Source organism: Spermophilus citellus (genome assembly GCF_964194105.1).
Source record: "Spermophilus citellus genome assembly, chromosome: 14".
NCBI classification, from domain to species: domain Eukaryota; kingdom Metazoa; phylum Chordata; class Mammalia; order Rodentia; family Sciuridae; genus Spermophilus; species Spermophilus citellus.
The window spans coordinates 67193105-67217400 of NC_138194.1; the positions used below are offsets into that span (position 1 = coordinate 67193105).

Genomic DNA, 24296 nt, shown 5'->3' on the forward strand with positions numbered 1-24296 from the left:
GACCTCCTATCATTTTACTTTGGGGATGTCTGTAAGTGTTATCCCATGCCTTTTCTATTATTTATTGTATTTTGGGGGCAAATAACTTGTTTTCTAATTTTACACATCCACAGATAGAGGAATTTTGTCCCAGGACAGGTCGTAACTACAGAATAACTCACACCTCATTTTTTTTAAATTTATTTTTTAATTTTAGTTGTTGATGGACTTTTATTTTATTTATTTTTTATATGTGGTGCTGAGAATTGAACCCAGTGCCTCACACATGCTAAGCAAGCATTCTACCACTGAGGTATAACCCCAGCCCCTCACTTAATTTAGATGATGAAATTTGGGATTTTTAAGCTGATAATATTTAGATGAGATTTTAAATTCTGAGTTGGTGCTAGAGCAAGTTGAGACTTTGGGGAATACTGGGATAAGAAGAACTCGCAAGAACCAGAGGGCAGACTGTGGGAAGCTGCATAATAGCCTCCCAAAATGTTCATGTCCTGATTCCTAGAAACACTTGATATTACTTTATATTGTAAGGACTTTACAGATATTAATTAAGGGGTTTTTTGGGGGGGGAGGTTGGTACCAGGGATTGAACCCAGGAGTGCTTAATCACTGAGTCACATACCCAGCCATTTCTTTTAAGATATTTATTTTTTAGTTGTAGGTGGTGGACACAATATCTTTATTTCATTTTTATGTGGTGCTGAGGATTGAACCTAGTGCCTCATGAGTGCTAGGTGAGCACTCTATCACTGAGCCACAACCCCAGCACCCCCAGCCATTTTTTTGTGTTTTATTTAGGGACACTGTCTGGCTGAGTTTCTTAGGGCCCTCATTAAGTTGCTGAGGCTGGCTCTGAACTTGAGATCCTCCTGCCTCAGCCTCCCAAGCTGCTGGGATTACAGGACTGCACCACTGCAATTGGTTATTTTAAGGATCTTGAGACAGGGAGATTATCTTGGATTATACAAATGCACCTAAAATACAATCACAAGTATCCTATAGGGGACAGAGAGAGACAGAGAGAGGAGGATTTTACATAGAAGATAAAGATCATGTAACAGAAGCAAAATAAGAAAGCAAAGATGCTACACCATTAACTTTCAAAATTGAGACTGGGCTTTGACAATGATTCAAGGAATGCAGCTCTAGAGGCTGAAAAACAATACAGGTTCTCTGCTAGAGCCTTTCAGAGAGTACAACACTGTGGACAGCTTGATTTAGACTCCTAAGATTTTGTTCATATTTCTCTCCTCCAGAACTGCTAAATTTTTTTTTTCTATTGTTTTGAGCCACTAAATTTGTGGTAATTTGTTACAGCAGCCAGAGGAAAGTAATAACAGACTTCTTTCCTTTTCTAAACAAATTCATTCCTCTGGAGAGTCCCTGGAAAATCCATTTAGTCTCAAGGTTAAAAACCATATATATAATGACAACTCCCAAATTACAGCCTAAACCTAAATTTGCATATATAACTGTGTACTTGAAGGTAGGATATAAAAGATGTATTTCACGCTAAAATCTGAACTCCTGATCCTTTCCCACCCGATAGGCTCCACCCACATTTCCCCACAACTTGGTTATACGCAACTCTATCCTGGTTTTCTTCAAAGATCCTAGAAATCATCCTGAGTCTTCTATTTCTTTCATTCTCATATCCAACCAATCTTAGAATCCTGTTGTCTTGTATCTTCAAAATTATCAAGAACCTGATTGAATCTTACTGCTTTCAGTGCTGTTTCACTGCATGGTTGTTTCTACATTTGTACACTAGATTGATTCTCAAATATGGCCAGAGTAAACTTTTTAAAGTCAATCTATATTGACTACTTATTTCTTTTAGAATAAATGCCCTAAACCCATGATGCCTTCAAGACCCTACTATTTTGTCCACCCTGTCATTTCAACACCCTACTCTCCTGACTTCATCTTTTTATGCTCTGGTCCTCATTCACTCACTTCCCACAGATGTGTCTCTTTGCTGTTCTCCCAATACACCAAAAGAAGCTTCCACTTCAGAGATTTTGCAGGGGATGATTCTTCTACTGGAACGTTCTTTCTCCAAATATCCATGTGTTCACTCCGTGCTTGATCCTTTACCTTCTTTTAAGTCTTTACTCAAATGTCTATCTCAATAAAGCCTCTCTAAAAATCCTATTAAATACTGTAAACTCCTCCCCCCTAACACTGGCCCCACCTGACTCCCTGCCCCCATAGCATTTATCATCTTTTATCATATGGTATAACTTACTAATTTATTATTGTGATTTTCTCCATTAGAATGTACACTCTAATGTGAAGGTAGAGATTTTTGTTTGGTTTATTTACTGATATATCACCAATATCTAGAAAAGTGTCAAACATATATTAGTCACTTTTGGCTATTTTTGACACCTTGCAGTTCCATATACAATTCAGAAGCAACATAGTTCTACAAAAAACTATTTTGACATTGTTGAATGAATTCTGAACAATGATGAAAGCTTATCATCCTTACACCTACCCTCTCAAAACAAACAAACAAACAAACAAAACATACAAGAATCTACATATGTTAACAACTTCAGTCATTTGTGGAAGCTTTTTAAAGAACCAAATCACAGAAGAATACGCAAAATAAAACCAGCAAGACCAAATAATGTATTGTTTAAGAACATATGTGTAGATGGTAAACATTCAAAGAAAGGAACAGAATTACCACAAGATCAAAGACAGTGTATATATTTCTATGGGGAAGGGAAGAGGATATATAGGGGGCTCCCAAGGAACTGTAATTTATTTTTCTTAACTTAGGTGGTAAAAATTTGGGTATATGTAATTATTCGTTAAACTATACATTACAATGTTTGGTGTACAGTATATAAGGATATAAATAGAAATATAAGAATTACAAAAGGTAAAAACAGAAACAAATACAAATAAAAGCAAATGCAGAAAAACAAAAAACCTTATATATGCTAAATCTTGGGTTTAGTATTTTTAAATGCTGTATACCTTGCCAAAAGACATAGTTTACAAAAGACATGTATATATTTTCTCTCTTTATTATAATTTCAAATATTGAGAGAAAATAATGTATACATTCTCATAACTGCTTTCTTTCAATAACATTTTACCTGTTTTGCTTGCTTCTTTGCTTTCTACACACACATATAAAATTTTAAAATTTTGAACCATTCTGCACAATACTGTGTGCAGAAAGAATATCACAGCGCCTCTCATCTAAATACTTCAGCATGCATCTTTTAGGAATAATACATTATCACGCTGGGGCTGTAGCTCAGTGGCAGAGTGCTTGCTTGGCACACCTGAGGCACTGGGTGTTATCCTTAGCATGGTATAAAAAAATAAGCAATTAAAATAGAGCTGTGCTATCCATCTACAACTACAAAAAAATTAAAATAAAAAAGAATACATTATCACAGAATTACTTCCATGCTTAAGAAAATGGTTGTTAAATCTATAAAATATCTAATATCCAATAAATATACAGTAAGAATGGAAAGTCTAGGAAATATGCCTATCTATTTATCTATCTATAACCTAATTGAAAAGTTACCCATCAGGTGCTTAAAAATCTACATTCACAGCATTAAAATAAGCTACCTTGTGACAAAAAACATTTCAATTAGATGATTACTATGCAGATTGGAAAATCCAATGAAAATACCTCCATGATGTTATTAAAAATTACTTTGATATATTTAAAATTTTGATTTGAATGAATTATATTAATCAAACAGCATTTTTAGCAACAATTTAGCAAAAATTATTTCATAAACTGAAACCAGAGTTCATCACTGATTAAAACTTTTAAACTTTAAATTGACCAGAAAGCAAATAAATAGTGGGAAATAAAACAAATACTGAATGAGAAGTAGTATGAAAAACAGTCTTTCAACAAGAGTGCAATTAAACCTAAAATTTATCAATATTAAATGGTCACCCATATATTAAAATTAATATTCTATTTTCTATCAAAAATTATATTTTCTACTCAAGAAGTTATCACGTAACAAAATATTTAAAATTAATAATCTAATATTTTTGATCATTTGCTAAGACTTTATTTGAAATATAATATCTAATGCTCCTTGACATTTGACTCATTTCTTTTTAAATAAAAATAAGTTCTCTACTTTAAAATTCTGTAGGGTTCATTATCAGGATATTTTGTAAAATGTGACATAGGGTAAATTCAAAAGGAAGGTTAAAAAAGGAAAGTACTAGCTTCTAAATGAATCCTATTAATACTGGTGATCAGGATACTCATGAATATAAATCAAAGCAGAAACTAGTAAAATGGAAAAACAATCTCAATACTTGTTATTCTAATGTACAAGAATTTCTATAATAAAGAAAGTATCACTAGGGATATCAGATGCCATTTTCTTATGTGGTATTAAGTACTATTAACAGTCAAACTCAATTTAATACCTAATCCAGAGCACATATTTTTGTCTATGTCAGAAGACATTTATGTATGATATTTTTCTCCTTCTGATTTCTTACCCAGTTTTGCAAACAATTACAATATTTTTACCAGGCCCAAAATCCCAAACCCCTTACATTCAATCATAGATTTCCCTTCTTTTTTTAGTGCCTGAAACATCAGAGGATTTAAAAAAAAAAACTGTAAATAAATCCTAACTAGTTACAAGGCTAATTTCTAGCTACTCTCATGAATAGGAACTATAGAGCTTTTCAACTATTAATCATTTATAATAAATATCCACTTTAAAAAAAGAATTTAACCTTTATTTTATTTATTTGCTTTTATGTGGTGCTGAGGATTGAACTCAGGGCCTCATCCATGCTAGGCAAGTGCTCTACCATTGAGCCACAACCCCAGCCCTAACTCCAGTTCTTACAGCTAGAATTCACATTTGAACAAACAAGAAAATGCCAAACTGAAGGTAAATATGTCAAATTTAAAATCATTCTTACAAGTAATTAATTCTCTGTTAAGTTTAATAAAGTAGCTAGCAGATGGGGTGGGGAGAATTCTATTTGCTTTGAAGTATATAGTACCTTATTATCTTAGATTCTTCTCTTTGAAAAAAACTATTTAAATCTTTATTAACTGATCTGTAAGAATTATCAGTCTGGTCCACGTGACTACATAATCTTATGTACCTATGGCCACCAGAAATTCTAATCTCATAGACAATGAATTCTGAATGTCAGTGAGACATTGCTGCTCAATCAAAAATGACTTCCATTAAAACTTAATATTTTAACTTTCTTGAAATTTTTAAAAGCTTTTCCATTTCTACTACAATCTGGTTTTTTAGATCAGTGGTATCTGGTCAATTTATCTATGGGTAAATAATTAAGTGTTCACATATCTATTATTAGGGCCAAGAAATAGTATTCTTGAAAAAATAGGGAGAACTTCATGTTTCCCCTACTGATCCTCACTCCAAGACACCAGAACTAGAACATCATTGATTCCTACAGCTCATGTGAAGGAACACAGAGATTAGGGAATAAGGGCTTCTGGTCAAATGTGTCAATGCCTCACCTTGAAAAGGGGAGGAGTTGAACTGATAGAATGGAAAGGAGCTACAGGGGGCTGGGGCTCAGTGGTAGAGTGCATGCCTAGGGCGCGCAAGGCCCTGGTTTCAACCCTCAGCACCACATAAAAATAAATACATAAAAACAAAGGTATTAAAAAAAACAAAAGGAGATAGAGCTGCTCATTTCTAAAGGAGAGTTTAGTGATAAAGGAGACCAAGAGAAAATTATCACTCCAAGAAAATCATACAAAATAGAGACACACTACAACAGTTAGAACCAGATTATGCCAGTGTAATACTACTGTCTTGAGATAACTAGTGTGACCCCTGCCTCTTCTATCCTTCTATACTGCCCCCTCCTCTACCTCTTCATGAGCTAAACCAGAAGACCACCAAAAGTCACTTAGGTAGCTTTCCCTAAGGTGTAGAATGGGGAAGAAACAGGTGAGATTTAAATCAAATATGAGATTAAAAATTTTAACTTCAGACTTTTACTAACCAAAAATGATCAAAAAGGTGTAGCATCTGTCTAAAGTCATAGTTAAGGGCCAGAAAAGAAAAATTAGAAAGATAATGCTTCAAAGGAGATTTGTTTAAAAATAAAAAAAGAAAAGAAAGGGTGGGGAGCCATTTCAGGTATATACTCCGTGAGTTGTAAAAGTGCTGTCATTTATTTACACATCCTGACACTAGGAAAAATCCTCAAAGAACTGCTAACAAAAAACCTGATTGCCCAAACTATTCTTTAAATTCAAGGACAGGCTGATATATACCCCACCCCACCCGCAAGAAACAAACAAGCAGTAACATCTATGATAAATTCTCAGGTGACAGCTGTAATCTGCCTTCACTTAATTTAACCTTTTTTGGTTGAACATATACCCAATGCTAGATAAAGCCAGTCTCCTCTCCTCACTGATCCTGCTCTGCCACCTTAAACATGGAAATCCTTTGAAATCCGTTTTTTGTTGTTGTTTATTTCTTTCTTTGTTTTGGTACTGGGAATTGAACCCACAGGCACTTCACCACTGAATCACATTCCCAAACTCTTTTTTATATTTTATTTAGAGAGAAGACTCACTTAGGTACTTGGTACCTCGCTAAGTTGCTGAGGCTGGCTTTGAACTCACAATCTTCCTACCTCAGCCTCTCAAGCACTGGGATTATAGGCATGTGCCACTGTACCTGGCTCTTGAAATCCATTTTCGATAATCATTTCTTATTACTCCAAGGCTCTTTCTGGTTAATTTCATATATATAAAGTGTGTGCACATACATACATATATAATTTTTAATGATGCATTGTAATTATACATACTAGTGGGATTCACTGTTACACATTTGTATGTCATGAACTCTTCCCACACTGAATATTCCCCAGTTTACAGGTTCATTCTGTATTTTCAACTACCTAGTGGATTTATATGTAGTCCAGGCATGGCAAACTTAACACATTCACATTAGAACTTATTAGGTGGCTCTCCACACAATACCCATTCTTTCCACTTTTTCTACTCTTTGCTTCAAACAAGAGCAATACCATCAAACTAATTCTCTAAATCAGAAAACTTCCTCTTTGCCCTATTTCTCTGACATAACTGGCCATCAGATCTGGGAGATTTTAAATGATCTAATATAGATGATTTCTTGAATCAAGTCTCTCTTTACCTTAATCCACTTTGGCAATTTCAAATAGTCTTCAATCCAGTATTCCTAGATCTCCAGTGTCTCAAATTCCTGTAAGTTTTACTTTGACACTAAAGACCAAATTTGATAAGTGTTCCTTTGGTAATAATTCTGCACTAGCAGAATCCTAATCCAAAGGATTAGGGCTAAATCCATGCCAGCTTGGTAGCATGCCTTAACTTGGCAGGATAGGTCCCTGCTGTATCATATCCAGTATCATTCTGCTCAGCAGCTTCCTATCATGAATCATGGCAAAATGTTTCATAATAGCTCACATTAATGGAGACCTAATAGTTAAAAAATGGAGTCAAGAGGAAAAAAAAGTATAGGTAACTATAAATATGAAAGACATTCCTTTTATTTTTTTTAGAGCTTTATAGTTATACACAGAAGTGGATTCATCCCAACAAACTCATACATGCATGGAAGTCAACTTCAGCTCATGATTACCCCCTTTTCTTCCCTTCTCCCTCCCCCACTCCCATTTCCATCCTCTACTAGAGTCTTCCTTTTGTCTATTAACTTGTATTTGATTGGTTCTTCATGTTATTGTATCCTTCCCTCCCCCTTTCCTTTATTTTACTATAGCTTCCATATATGAGAGAAAACATTCAACCCTTGAGTTTCTGAGTTTGGCTAATTTCACTTAGCATTTTTTTTAATTACATCCATTTACCAGCCATAATTTCATTCCTTTTTGATGGCTGAGTAGAACTCCATTGTGTGTGTATACACACAACAATTTCTTTTTTTATTGATTGTTCAAAACATTACAGAGCTCATGATATATCATCTTTCATACATTTGACTCAATTGGGTTTTGAACTCCCATTTTTACCCTAAATACAGACTGCAGAATCACATCTGTTACACACTCACATTTTTACATAATGGCATATTAGTGACTGTTGTATTCTGCTACCATTCCTATCCCCTACTATCCCCCCTCCCCTCCCCTCCCCTCCCATCTTCCCTCTCTACCTCCTCTGCTGACAACAATTTCTTAATATACTCATCTACTGATGGACATCTGGGTTGATCCTATAATTTAGCTATTGTGAACTGTGCTGCTATAAACATTGATGTGGCTGTGTGGATGTAGTATGTCAATTTTAGATCTTTGGGGACAATACCAAGGAGTAGGATAGCTGGGTCATATGGCGATTACATCCCTGATTTTCTGAGGAATATCCAAACTGCTTAGGAAAGAAATTCTTTAAAGTGAAACGTGAATTTTTAGCATACTGAAAGAGTTGTTATGCAATGATGACTACTTGGATAGCTTGGATTACTTAATTTCCTTAACTCAGTATTTTTTTTTTCTCCTGAAAGAGTAAAATTCTATAATAAAGGCATTTGGGAAAATAGATGTTTGCAGATTTTAGTTGCAATTCACTGGTTTCTGCAAACCAAATGAGAACTTATCTGCACTATATTTCTATTGTGACTTATATAGACATTTAAGGGAAAATCTTTAGTGTTCATAGTCAGGACACAAATGATTAAGTGTTTAAAACCAAAAGTAAGGCAATTTCAAGCATTTTGTTCCATTACTGAAATTGTAAAGAGTTAGATTGTAAATTTCTTCACACTGAAGAATATAAACATGAGAATATAAAAATGACTGTTTTAGATATCCTCCATTAGCAGAGATAATACACAACAGACTACTCATTTCATTAATACAAGAACATGGCTGGTTATTAGCTTTCTTTCATATGTTAAGTATTTATGTATTTGTAGTTTTGGATATTAGGCAGCTTTATTTGGATTCTCATATTAAGATACAGAATTATAAACTAAATTGGAAGCCTGTGGAATTACAATTTGGTACTCTAACTCAGGTTGCTGGGTTAAATAGTATATTAATAGTATATTGCATATGTGCACCATTACTTAATTCATAAAGGAAAAAAGTTTCTTAAAAACTATGTGACAGGGGCTGGGGCTGGGGCTCAGTGGCAGCACACTTACCTGGCATGTGTGAGGCACTGGGTTTGATTCTCAGCACCCATATAAATAAATAAAAAATAAAGGTCTATCAACAACTAAATAAAATAAAATAAAAATCTATGAAACAAATCAATGAAATTAAGATATCATTTTTAAACATTTTTTTTAGTCATTGATGACCCAATTTATTTATTTATTAATATGCAGTGCTGAGAAATGAACCCAGTGCCTCACACATACTAGGCAAGTGCTCTACCACTGAGCTACAACCTCAGCCCCAGATATCATTTTTCTAAAAATCTTTCATATGCTATGATACATACATTAGTTTGATATTGTCTTTCATTCGTCTTCTTAAGACCTGTCTATAATTCTGGGAAGAAAATATTTCTACTATTGATAGACAAAGTTACAAAACAAGATAACTTTGGTTTTGAATCAAGACAAGGTTTCTACTTTTAAGAAATAGTGGTTATTAATAGAAAATCTTCCATCATGAATAAAGACTTTCTATTATTTTTTTTAATAAGAGAATGATACTATGGAAATGGTCCCTAACCTAATAATGTAAGGACATGAAAAAAAGGTGTCAGTTGTAGTTCAACCAGACCAATAAATGTAATAGGCTCCAAAAGAATAATCTACTTCTAACCATGAAAGATATACATCAGGAAGTATGATGGAAATCAATTATGGAAAGTTTTCTGATATTGAATTACTACTGTATACATTCTGAAAAGCTGACTTAATTATTAAAGTATAAAAGTAATTTCAGATTTAAAGAAATTTAAATTATGACAGTTTAAGTAAAAACTAATCCATTATAAAAAGTAATCCATTATAAAAATCACCCTGATAAATGCATTACTAGTTACCTCAAACAATTATAACTTATTTGAAATCTAATGGTTTATTGATTTCAAGAGGTAAACACTATGGGTCATCAGTCTTAAAATAAAAGATTATAAATTAGATTGCCCACTCTTTGATCCTAAATTCCACTATTGGTTAACATTTCTTTTGTTGTCATCACCCCAACAGTCCCCAAAGCTAACTGACTAAACATCCAAAATGAGGTTATGAACAGAAAGCCCTCATAGTCAAAATAACTTTCCCAGACATCAACATTAGCCAAAACATATGCTTGGAGTTCAACATTTTTTTAAAAATGTAAAGTAGCCAATTTTTAAACACAATCTTCTAAATAAATTATATTTTAAAAAGAACAAATTACTGTGAAGAAAGTTTGTACTTTCTAGAACTCTTTTTTTGTTAGACATTTTTCTTTTTGCCATGTGCTTTAAACATCTTAATAAATTCCAACATGGTGACAAGAAACCACATACTGCACCTGTGCTTTCTATTTTAATTAATCCAATAAGTACAGGCTTGCTCACTTTAATTTGTAAAGGAAATGATGATATGCATTTTAACTTAAGGTATGAATTACCTAAATAAGCTGAATTAGCTTAATGTTTCAATAGACTTTGCCTAGACAAACCATGAAATAAAAATTTCAGAAACTATGGGATCCTTAAATGTCATTTTTAGAAATAAGAAAGCAAAATGCTCATTCTTCCTCAGGTAGCCAAATGGATTAAATTATACTGAAGAAAGAAACCAGTAGAGCAATTCAGAGTCACTAAATTTTTTATCTGTGACTACTATGGAATCTATTAAATCCAGTTTAGTTGCTTAGTGACTATTAACATCAACTTGTACATAAATACTATCTTTGAAGCCGGCCACTTTCCTTTCTGAACAATGGTTATGTTTGCCTTAAATATCTCAGTAGACTAATGGTCAAAAGCTTGCAACAAGTCTACATGTACCTAGACAACCACATGACACAACTGTACACACACTGCACCATCTGTTGGATATGGCTGCCAGCACAATTTCGTGAGCTGGCAAAGGACTGAAATAGTCAAGAATTCTGCAAGTATTTCAAAGTGCAGGCTTCTCATTAATTTTAATTTCCTGTTGGCTCTACAAGGAATGAGTGAGTAGTGAAAGCACAATGTGCCACATACACTCGAGTTTATGCCACATGTACACCTGTAATCATAAACTCTTATCCAGGGCTATCCACTGGCACATTTAGGATTTTACGTGTTTATTTTTTTTTTTACCCTAAAAGAAATAAATCTGAAACATCTACAGTTATCTCTTTATACTTTGCTAATACACTCTCTCACATCTGGAAATACTTGACAATAATCATTTAATTAATGCAAAGCTAATTGATGACAATGTGCTTAAAAACTTCACTCTAAATAAAGTGGTTTCCTCAGTCCACAGAACCAAAAACTGAAGGGAACAAGCAGTCCTTTGACTAAGCAGTACACTACAAGAGAAATTTTTATCCATCATCTCTTTAAAATGCAAAGACATCATCTGTATTTAAACAAATAAAGTAGATGATAGCAAACTGCCAGTGGGTAATAGTGGGTAAAAACAAAACAAAACAAAACAAAACTGGTTACTACTGCTGGTTATGTTCTCCTGAAGGTTTTCAGAATCTGTCTTGCTGAGGGCTTTCTAAAGTGCTACCTTTTAAGAGTTCCTGTAATCCACTGCTGTCTCCAGTTTCTTAATTACCCATTTACTACTGGGGGTAACGTTGAAAGGTGAAAAGACCCTGACAAGAAAATGTTTCTCCAGAAGAAGGGAAGACACCCAAAATGCCCATGGTGGCTCCAGCAGCAGGGCTGGTACTCTCTCTTGAGTTTACTATTTTCTGCATTTTGCAGAAATGACTTATTTTGTTTTGTTTCCATATAACCCTATTGAATTACCAACTAAGGAATCAGAGGTACGACTGCAGAAAACCTAGGAAAGCCCCAGGCAAGTTTACACTTAGAGGAGAGGATTTGTTTTTCCTCTGCTACAATTATTGAGACTTTTCCTCCAGTACTGCCCAAGAGGATTCTTATATGCCTTAGCTCAAAAGAACAACATGAATTGAATAAATATTTAAGAATCAGAGTAATCAAGAAATGTTATCTGACAATTCAGTTTGGGTCAAAAACAAAATGGTTGATTTACCTAATTCCTCTTATACTAGTAATTATTGTCAATCCAATTTCTTTCTGTTTTAAAAAAATTTGGAACCAATATAGTGGATTTAACAGATGGCTTTTAAAGTTTTTGTTTTTATTCCAAATTCTTTATGTTACCCAAAATATATCTATTTAAATATGATACTGTAATTTTTGCAAAACAAGATCTACATGCGCTCTATTTAACACTAAACAATCTGGATGCTAAGGCTGTTTGGAAATAATTCTAACAAAAACTGAAACATTAGACAAGTGCTATAATAAACAGATTTGCCTTTTACATTTGTTTTGGAAATCTTCAGAGACACAGCCTAAATAGAACTATTTAGTAGAATTAAAATTATTACCACAGGTCAATTAGTTGAAATATACTTTATCTCCCATCTTTATATGATAACCCCCAACTGGTGACATCATAAACTGTATTATCATCTTATTACATCCAGGAACATAAAATGAAATATACTTCCCAGCACATCTAAAAGACAAATGATAAAATGATTTAAAAGAAAATACACAAATTATATTGCATTCAAGCTTTAAGATAAAAAGTGCTTCCTATTCTGCACATCTGTCTAGCAGGTGCCTCAATGAATAAACTTTGCCCTTTAGGAATCTGCTTTGACGATGAAGTGTCCTCTCTTATATTTCTTTCTTGAAACCTATTTTCCTAAAGGCAGAAGGATGAACATTTTATGTCCTGAAAATATGGTCAAAATAAGTTGAGCTTGTTTTAAGCAACTTCTGTTATTCATAGAAATCACACAAAATTCAGTTCTCTTTTGGAAGGTAGCTTTGAGGAGATAACAAAAACCTTAGCACAATTTACACTTTGATGAGTCACATTTTTTAAACATTCTATATCTAATAGATGAGGGAGTGATTAAGACCAGATTTTCTTTATTATTAACAGCTGGTATCTCAAGTGGAAATCTATCTTTGCTTTTAGTCCACACCCCCATTTTGTGAGCAAAGTATTCTACCAAATCACTTCACTGTGCCCACCTATGCCTCTTCTCTAATTATTCTCTCTGTCCCCTTATACACTTATCTTTTGCCATACTCACTATGACTCTTAGAAATTCTTTACTTATCTCCTGGCAATCATCCCTTTATTCATCTTTATTTATTCCCATCTACATTTCCCTCAGTGGCTATTACATTTCATCAAAGGGATGAGAAGGTTGAGCAGTTCCAGTTGACAGTATAATAAATGCTGGGGAAGAACTATTCTAGTCACTCCCTTATTCTCTATTCCTTGTTCAAGGCTATTTGCCCTGTAAAAGTCAAAAAATCAATAACTTTGCAAAAATTGTATCTAGCCATATAATCCCTTCAAATCCCTTTCTTACTGGAAAGGTTCCCTCCCCACTTTTAAAATTTTTACCTTTAATTCCCCACTTTATAGTACTCTTCAATTGAGTAAGTCAACTATTTTGTTGCATGATCTTTCTTAATGTTTCCTGCATTGATTCTTGGTTTTTCTTTTCGTTTCTCTATTTTATTTCAAGCCTTGCCGCAGACCTGATTTCCCCTCTCTCTAGTCAGACCCTATTGACATACAGCTATTGTCAATCAATCCTATATGCTATCCTTAAGATTACTATCTTAAAATGCCTTTCATCATGTTATTCTCCAACTTAAGTTCCTTCAGTAGCTTCCCATTCTCTATGAAATACAAATTCAGACTTAGACCCACCTTTCACTTTTATGTCCCATATTGTTCCAAATTAACCACCACAAACTTGAAGGTCTCTACTTGTATTAAGTCAGCTTTTCCTCACTATGACCAAAATATCTGGCAAGAACAACTTTGAGAAGGAAATGATTTATTTTTGATCATATACAGTTGCAGAGTTTTATTCCATGGTTTACCATCTCCATTACTTTGGGCTTGAGGACAGAAAGAGCATCATGGCAGCAGGGCATAGTAGAAGAAAGCTTTTCAGCTCATGGTAGTCGAGAAGGGGTGAGGAGAAGGAGGGAGAGAGACAGACAGACAGAGAGCGAGAACTCGAATGAGAGAGCAAGCAAGCATGCCCTCAAAGAGCGAGCCAGGGACAAGATATAGTCCCCAAGGCCATGCTCCCAGTGACCTTGTGCTCTACTTCTTTAATGTTTTGAACAACCAATAATAAAAATTAAAAAAAAAAAACAATGCCCCACTTGCCTAAAGTTTTCACCGCCTCCCAGTAGTCCATTCAGCTACCAAAGGATTATTTCACTGAAGAGGTCAGAGCCCTCATGATCCAATCACTACCCCAAAACCCTACCTCTGGACATTGCTGCACTGGAAACCAAGCCTTTGACACATGAGCTTTTGGGGGACATTCCGGATTCAAAACAATACTACTTTATTGTCACCCAATATACCTTGTGCTTTTCTACTGCTACACTTTTGGATTTTTTATTTTTTTGGTGGTTGAGGGGATTGAACCCAGAGCCTCATGATGCAAACTGAGGCTCTACCACTGAGCTACCCTAGCTACCCACCCCTCCACTCCTCCCACCTCCACCCCTGCCCTTTAAGCTTTTATTTTATAACATCAATCTTTGAAAAGACTGCCTTTCTTCTTTCTTCTTTTTTAGGGGGGGTCAGGGTATTGAGGATTGAACCTAGGGGTACTCTTTCACTGAGTTACAACCCTAATCCTTTTTATTTTTGGAATAGAGTTTTGCTAAGTTTGAGCTGGCCTCAAACTTTTGCTCCTTCTGCCTCAGCCTCAGGAACTGCTAGGATTACAGGTGCATGCCACCTCACCTGGCTTATGCTATCCAGATATAGTCTCTCACCATATTATAATTTCGTAGATTACTCCATCCCCTTTACTAACTCCCCTCTTATGCCAAATCAAAATTATAACTCTGAATCACAACTTAACACTTCTTGATAAATAAATATGTATAATAAATTTTGAGATTCCAAGATAAAAGGTCTCCAAAATCTATATTAGGCTGAAAACATTACCAGAATTTACTTATAAGAGGTAGTTGGCTGGTCTGGGGCTGTAGCTCAGTAGTAGAGCACATGCCTAGCATGCATGAGGTCCTAGATTAGATCTCAGCACTGGAATAAACAATCAATCAATCAAACAAATAAATAAATAAGAGCTAGCCATTGGGGGAAAAAAGACTAACAAAACTTGAATAAATTTAATAGAGACAACTGAAGGCTACATGTAAAATATTGTGTGCACATATACAAAAAAATTTAAAAGTAGGGTACTGAAATGACCCTTATCGAACTCACTAAAGTCCTTCCATCTTCTGAATTTAATATTCTAATTTCTCTTGAAGTCTATCACATTTTCTATTAGATTGTTTGTAAAGATAATTGCCATCATTTCTTCCATTTCATAAGGCCCTCTGCATAAGTGACTTTGCTGTTTTTCCCAAAATGAGGTGAAATTTATATCCATATACCTTGAATCTGGACTGGCTTTCTGACATATTTTGACTAACATAATATGCAACAGTGACACAACTTATGAATTTATTTTTTATTGTGGTAAAATATACATTACATTAATTTAAAAAAAACATATGTTTAGATCTTTGATCCATTGAGTAAATTTTTTGTATATAAAGTATGGGAAGGGCTGAACTACATTTTTTCATGTGGATATCCAGTTTTCCCAGAACCATTTATTTAAAATGTTCTTTACCCACTGAATGGTACTATAATTTTGATGCTGAATGTCACCAAAGACCTATGCATTAAAGGCTGGTACTGTTGGAAACTGGTGGAATGTTTGAGAAGTGGGATCTAGTATGAGAATCTTAGGTCATGCCCACAAAGGGAATTGAGAGACCCAGCCCCTCTCTTTCTCTCTTGCTTTCTGGTCACGAGCTGAAAAGTTTGCTCTGCTACTTGTTCCCTGCCACTGCCAGCTAACATTCCCACCAGAGGTCTAAAAACAATGGGTTTATGATTATGCACTGTAACTTTTAATAACTTCATAAGTTAATTCCTCAGGTGTTAATTAAGAATGATCTTGGTACTCTTCTCAAAATCTTTTGACCACAGATATGAGGATTTAGTTCTGAGCTCTCTATTTTATTCTACTGGTATACCTGTTACTCTGTATGCCAATACCACAGTGTTTTCATTAGAGTAGTTTTGTAGCAAGTTTTGGAATCAGGAAATGAGACCTTCAACTTTGTTTTCTTTTCCAAGATTGTGTTCACTATCAAGGGTACTGTGGAAATCCAAATCAATTTTAGCATGAATTTTTCTATTTTTACAGAAGCACTAGGATACTGATGTAGATTATATTGAATCTGTAGAACACTTTGGGCAGTATTAATATATTTTTTAAATATTATTTTTTAGTTGTAGTTGGACACAATACCATTATTTTACTTTTATGTGGTACTGAGGATTGAACCCAGGGAACCGCACATGCTAGGCAAGCGCTCTACCACTGAGCCACAACCCCAGCCCCAAGTATTATTATCTTAATAATATTAAGTCTTCTAGTCTTTGAATAGGAGATGTCTTGTCTTTTCACGTATTCTTTAACTTTTGTCAGCAACATTTTGTAGTTTTTAAATGTATAAGTCTTTCACCTCCTTGGTTAGGAACATTCCTGAATATTTCATTCTTTTTAATGCTACTGTAAATGGACAGCATGTATATTCTAAACTGGGATCAAGAGGCCTTGCAACTTCTGTTTTCAAGCTCTCAGAAGGCTGTTACTGCCACATAAAAACCTCAATGGGATCATATGAGCTACCCAACACTCAGCACAACTGCCAGACACATGAGCAGGTAATTTTAGAAAAACTATACAACTGCCTCAGTCAAGCTGGCAGATAAGTACAACCACTTGAGAAAGAAGGATTACTCAGTTAAACCTGACCAAACTGTTATCCCACAAAAAAGTGAGCAAATAAAATAGTTATCTTAAGCCATTAAGTTTTGGGATGGTAGCAAAGAATAACTAAAACTGAATTAAATCACTTTATTTGCTCTTTCTTAATTATGATAATTTATTCATTACTTATAGCTCACTCATTTCAAACCATTTCCCAGAGGCTATTAAGATTTATTCCAACTGAGACAAGACAGAGTTTTTGATGCTAAGTACTCTACATTATTCATCATGTTCATGAATGATTTAAAGCTTGAATGTCAGCATACTAAATAATTTATAATTTTTTTTTAAAAGTAGACAACTTAAAATGAAATCTTACCAGAACTAAAAAAATGCAGATTTTTTCCTAATTTCTTATTTCAATATTGAAAAAACGGTAAACAGGCATTACAACCTGTGATTTACACTAAGATTTGCTAGTAATTATTACTAAACTTTTTGAGGATGGATTTTAAAATTTTATCATAACATTATTAGAAAACTCAAATAATCACATTATTTAGGAGAAAAGTATTTAAACTTAAAAACATTCCAAATCTCAAAGCATTGAGGTATCATGATATCTAGGCAAAATGGCTTAATATTGCTTAAGAATTTTAAAGATATGCATGTATCTAAATTTTTATTTACTTATAGGTTCTGTGTTTATTTAATAAATATAAAAAATTACAATTTTATTTGGAAAAAATCTTACAGAATACTATCAAAAGTAAAAAATTATTTAAAAATTACAAAAATTTACTTCATAAAAAATTTTACTCCATTAAAGAATTTATTTTGAGAATCTATTCTTTCAAATTCTGCAAACAGTTGCTTTAAAACTGAGTATCTGTATTCCTTGCACCATTTAAAAGAAATAAATAATAGTGGGCCAAAAGAAATAAAGAAAAATACATAATAGGTGATAAGGCAGTTTTAACTGAAGCTTATATGTGACCTAAATACATATAGTACAGGACTATTATTTTCGACAAACCAAGCAGAATTAGCACTCAAGTAGAAACTAATTCAGTTGCTTTCAAAGTCAAAGCAAATTTTTCAAAGTGTATGTCATAAATACTTTTTCATCTTTTATTCTGGTAACTGAGTTTACAGTCAGAAGTATCTCATATTTGCACTACTGAAAAATTCTTTTGTAATAGTTGTCATTTTTGTTTTAAGAAATCCTACATATTTATCTGAATTTGAGCCATGATTTATTTAACTATAAGCAATTATTTATGTTCTCTGTAAAAATCTTTCTGCAAACAAACTACAATTTCACCATTTCCCTACTCATACACATGGCTATATGTTATATATTAATAGTCCATAATTTGTATTTATAAATTATGTGTCTTGATGTGATGATAAAATACAAATGTAAAAAACGTAAGTGGAAGAATTCAAATGTACTTACAAAGTCAAAGTCTCCATCTTGAGGAACTTTCCAGTTATCAGGAAAAACATTTTTGGACATAGGGAAGGGTTCATGCATGTTCTGATTACAGTTTTCATGATTCTTATTCTTGAAGTCTTGCTTATCAAAGTAGTCCATGAAAGATGGTCTTTGTACTTGTGGTGAAGTTGCATTTCCTTAGGAAAACAAAGAACATAAGGAGGGAATAAGCTCTTACATTTAAAGATATATAATCTTTATTGAAGTGTGATTTTTTTATTTATTGGTACCAGGGATTGAACCCAGGGTAACTTAACCACTGAGCCACATCTTCAGCTTTATTTTTTTATTATTTTTTTTGTACCAGGGATTGAACTCAGGGGCACTTGATCACTGAGCCACATCCCTAGCCGTAAATTTGTATTTTACTTAGAGACAGGGTCTCACTGAGAGCTTGCTAAGTACCTTGCCATTGCTAAGGCTGGATTTGAACTCTTGATCCTCCTGCTTCAGCCTCCCGAGCTGCTAGGATTACAGGCAAGGGCCACCATGCCCAGCTGAAGTGTGATTTTTTAAATTGAGCCATATAATAAATTAGTACTGCACAAAATCAAAGCCAACATATCAATTTATGAAGAACAAAGTAAAATAAAACATACATTTAAAAAAGTATCCAAACCAAATAAAAATTAAACTGATAAACAGATCTAAAATATTCTCAGATTATAGAAATATTTCAGATTTTCAGCAGAATATCATCTTATTAAAAATCATATCAGATGTCTTTGAAATTTGTCAAAGAAAATGAACTTTAAAAATCCGAGTGTTTTTGGTGTTCTTTTTTACATTTAATCCTGTATTATTATTGTAATTAACAAACTTTCAGCTGTCACAAATTATAGAACTTACTCAGGATTTCTCTTAGACCAATTTCACTACTCCCTCAATCTCACTAGCTGTTTTCCTTCTCCCTAAACTTTCAAGGCTTTGTCTGACATATTTATATGCATGTCTTCCACAGCTGTTTTCTCCAGCCCAGACCTTGCTCATAAGTTATATCCAATTTTATAACTGCTTGCTGTTATACTACTTAATCTGAGATGATTTTGAGTTACTAATCGCCAATTCTGAAACTAAATACAATAATTTTTTCCCTTAAATATGCAGACCCTCCCAAATGTTCTATCCTGGTTAAGGTCAAAATTATTTATTAAATCTCCCAAAGTAATAAAGTTAAGAATTAACTAAAAGACATCTCATCATACTGAGGAAAGCAAGTAGACCCTACACCCTCAGACAGAATAAGGGCTTCAGAGAAGGGAAAGAAGGAATGAGACCATGCTATCCTAAAAGAAGACACTGAGCCTGAGGAATATTCTGTCATTGTCCCTGACAGCTTCAACCCCGACACCTCTTTTGTAGCTAGAATGTCCTCTTACTGTTCCTAACAACTTCAGCCACAAGAACTCTTCCTTACCCCTACCTGTAGCAACAGCTGAGCACCAGATTCACCCTTATTTCAAGTACTATTCTTATCCTGAATAGACGTGCCAAACCATAGGTTGGATTCATCCTCTTAATTTTGTAAATAAGGGATTGAAATTATACATTTCTGATTGGTGTATTAAGCTCAGAGCTTGAAGAGCTTGATTGGTAAATGCAAGTATCCCTCACCCTACCAATCATTTGTACTGGGCCATCAGTTATACCTTTAAAAACCCCTGGATAACAGACATCCACTGGCATCCCTCTTTTGGGACCCCTCTCTCTTTGGGAGCTCTGCTTTCTATTACTCTAATAAATCCTGTTACTTTACTCTTACCCTTGTGTCTGTGGATTTCATTATTCAAATTTGTGAGACAAAGAATCAACTGGACATCTACACTGTTTGTGTTACAACATCAAAATGATCATTAAGTGTTTTTTCAAAAAAATATTTTTAGTGGTAGATGGACATCATACCTTTATTTATTTATTTATTTTTATGTGGTGCCGGGGATTGAACCCTGTGCCTCACATGTTCTAGGCGAGCACTCTACCACTGAGTCACAAGTCCAGCCCCTGATCATTAGATGTTTTTAATTCTTCTATTCATGAGTTGTTAAAATTAACCCTTTTTCTCTATACATCATTGCTATTGTCTTAGTTTAGTTTCTGATGATTTCTTGCCAAAGTCATCATACAGCCTCCAAACCGGTCTCCATGCTTCCACTGGTTCAGTTTTGATTTTATACTGTCAACATAGTGACCTTTGTAAATACAAATCAAACCATGTCATTGTTCTTGCTTAGAATCTTTCAATCAATCCCCATTTTTTTATACTGAAGAATTGAAGTGGGAAATAAACATTTAGAATAACTAGATTTTTAATCTGGCAGTGAAGGTATTGATCAGTAGTCTCCAAATTGGATTCCTTAAAGCTCTAGGACTCCAAATAAATGTTCAAGGACCACCAAGAAGGCATTTTCTTCAAATTTTCCAAATAGAAAATAAGCTACCTTCTTGAAAACTTCATGAGGGAATACAGGACATTCAAATCTCTCCTGTAATTTACACTCATGTTCCAAACAAATTCCTGTCACATATTTGTCTCTCAGATTTATGAAAACAGATATATGGCTCCTATCTTGGCTATCTGTTTTTCAGATGAAACAGCCCCATTTTCCTTCGTGTGACATGTTTTTTTCAGACTCATCACCATCTTGTTTACTTGCATATGGGGACAGGTCAGTCTTGCAATGTTCCTATAAATTGAACCATAGTATTCATAATAGTGATCTGGCCAATATAAAATGCTTTTTGCAATAGTATCAGTTCAGCTTAAAACTACCAGTACTACTATGACAACTTAGTAACACTGCTGGCTGAGTATGATATAAGGTCATTCTGGTCAAAAGACTGCAATTCCAAAAATATCTTTAGGAATATAGAATGAATTGGAACTGATACCTATTTTCTGTGGTAAATGCAAGAATCTGCAATTCTTTAACAGCAACGACAAAAAAAAAAAAATAGAGTGAGATGAGGAAGATGGAATTGTCAGACAAGCATCCCTTCTGCCCTTTCCTTTCCCTGGCTCTTAGATTTCTGTGTGTGTTATTTGGCAGAACTGGAGTGTAGGTGATTTTGCTTAGGTGAGGACACAAGAGAAAATGGTAATGATGGCGTTTATTCATTTAAAAATTTTTATCTCATTGCCTAAAAATGACATGATTTCTCCTATCAAACAAAGTTTTTATTGACTTAATGGAGTAGGTGTTTTTCTTTTTTAAACCGTGGTAAAAATTACATAAAATAAAATGTACCATCTTAAATTTTGTTACATACCCAAAAGATTAAAAAAGGGTCATGAAGAGATAATAGAGGTATTTGTACATTCATGTTCTTTTATAGCATTATTCACATTAACTAAAACATAGAAACTACCCAACTGTTCACTGACAGAATGGATAAGCAAAATGTGAAGAAGGAAATTCTGACACACGCTACAACATGGATGAGACTTAGGATATTATGCTAATGGAAATATGCCAGTCACAAAGAGACAAAAATTGCATGATTTCATTTAGAATAACTACCTAGAGTAGTCAAAATCAGACAGATTCCAAGAAGCCAGAGAGAACAGAAAATGGGGAGTTAACATTTAAATGGGTATATTTCAGTTCGAGAAGGTGAAATTCTAGAAGGTGAAAGGAATAGCTAGATGTAGTTAATCATTAGATGTTTTTAATTCTACTAAGTCTTTTTCTATATATGTATAGATCCTTATGTATAATCCCAGCTACTTGGCAGGCTGAGGCAGGAAGATCTCAAGTTTGAGGCCACTGTCTGGCAACTTAGCAAGACTCTATCACAAATAAAAAATGAAAAGGGATGGGGATGTAGCTCAGTGATAAGAGTGCGCCCCTAGTACCCGTAAGGCCCTGGATTGACTCCCCAGTACTGACCTCCCATCTCCCGACACACAAAAAAGTATGAAGATGGATAGTGGTGGTATTTGTACAATATTATGTATTGAATACTTCTGAACTGTACAGTTAAAAATGGTGAAGACACTAAATTACTTTTCCATTTTTATTGGGGTAAAATACACATAAATAACATTTAACCATTTTAAGTATATGGTTCAGTAGTATTAATATTACTTTTATTACTACTTATGTATTACTTTTTCAGTACTATTACATATAACCTCCAGAATTCCTTTCATCTTACAAAACTAAAATGCTGTACCCATTAATCAAAAGCTCTCCATTTCCCCTCTCCTAACCCCTGCCAACTACCATTTTATTTCTTTTTTTTATCTCACTACTTTCTACCTCATATTAGTAGAATCATTATAGTATTTCCTTTTGTTTAGGACTGGCTTATTTCACTTAGCATAATGTCCTGATGGTTAATTCATGTTGTACTATGTGTCAGAATTTCCTTACTTTTCAGGGATAACTAATATTCCATTGTGTATGTTACATCACATTTTGCTTATCTATTCATCTGTCAATGGACATTGGGTTGCTCTTATCTTTTAGTTATTGGGAATCATGTGTTACAATCATGGGTATATAAATATATCGTAGACACACAGATGACTGTGTGATTTTAAGTTAACCATCAATTTAACTAAGTCTTTTTCTATATATGTATAGATCTTTATTTGCAAGTGATCTTAATTTAATATCTACACAGAAACCTCTTACATTTTCTTGTGGGTGTTTTGATGGATGAGCTTCAATTCTGATCAACTGAATCATGACACAAAGTAGATGTGTGAATAATATAACTATTAGTAATATGCTTATTTAATTTTTTCAAAATCAGAATTACATATTTTTATTTCATTTTTTATTGATTTTTAAAATTAATTGACAGTGGAATGCATCACAATTCTTATTACACATATAGAACACAATTTTTCATACCTTTGGTTGAATATAAGGTATATTCACACTAATTCATGTCTTCATACATATACTTTGGATAATGACGTCTTGTTTCTGTCTTAACCTTTCATTAAATTGTAAGATCCCTAATACAGGAACCTACACCCTGAATAATTTCACAAATAAGATACCTCTGACTATCAATGATGTTTCTATCTACCCAGAAGTTCAATCTCTATAAACCTGAAAAGGAGCTATGAGATGCTATGTGTTTTTTCATCATTATTTTTGAATTGGTGGAAGCTATTGGTCTTTCATGACTATCAACTGTACTGTGATAATATACTTGAGATATTATTATAATTAGAATAACTGCCCCAGTAGAATCAATAAGAATATGATATTCAGAATATGCATGTACTAGAAAAATAGAAGATGATTCTCAATACAACTCTTTCTCTAAATACCCATTCTCTAATTCCAGGTGTTAGAATGCTTAAAAATTAGTGTGATAAAATATATGGAACCCATATCATACCAATTGAAAAGATACTGAGTTACTCAAAATTAGAATAGTATAAAGCAACAGTATTTATGGAAAACTCTATAAACTTAGAGTATCGTCATATTTCACATGCAAAAATAAATAAAATAAATTTTAAAAACCTAACCAACCAACCAAACAAAAGCTCCTTCGTACAGTTCATCAAGATAATGGCCACAGCTACCTTTAAATTACTGGTCAGAAAAGATTTTACTAATATGTTAAGAATGGAAATACATATCTCATATATATTTACAGAAGACAAGATGTTCCATTTCAACAATCAATAAATGTTAAAAATCAAGATTTTGTTTTTATGGTGTCCAATTTCAACTTTGCTTCCTGAAATCCCAGAAAGAAACAGAAGAAGGGAAGGAAGTAGTCAATTTGACAAGATTTT

The 24296-nt window shown here is 33.7% G+C and overlaps 1 protein-coding gene across 8 annotated transcripts in view; it reads right to left on the reverse strand.

Annotated features, from left to right (window-relative positions):
• STK3 (serine/threonine kinase 3) overlaps positions 1-24296 on the reverse strand; it is a 287918-nt gene that overhangs the window by 49662 nt on the left and 213960 nt on the right. For all 8 annotated transcript variants that reach the window (XR_014018704.1, XM_081265613.1, XM_081265612.1 and 5 more), the window contains one exon: positions 18494-18669. Coding sequence is in view for 7 of the 8 variants with exons in the window: in XM_081265613.1 (XP_081121739.1) it covers positions 18494-18669 (176 nt within the window). In the remaining variant the exon portion in view is untranslated. The remainder of the gene's footprint in view (positions 1-18493; positions 18670-24296) is intronic.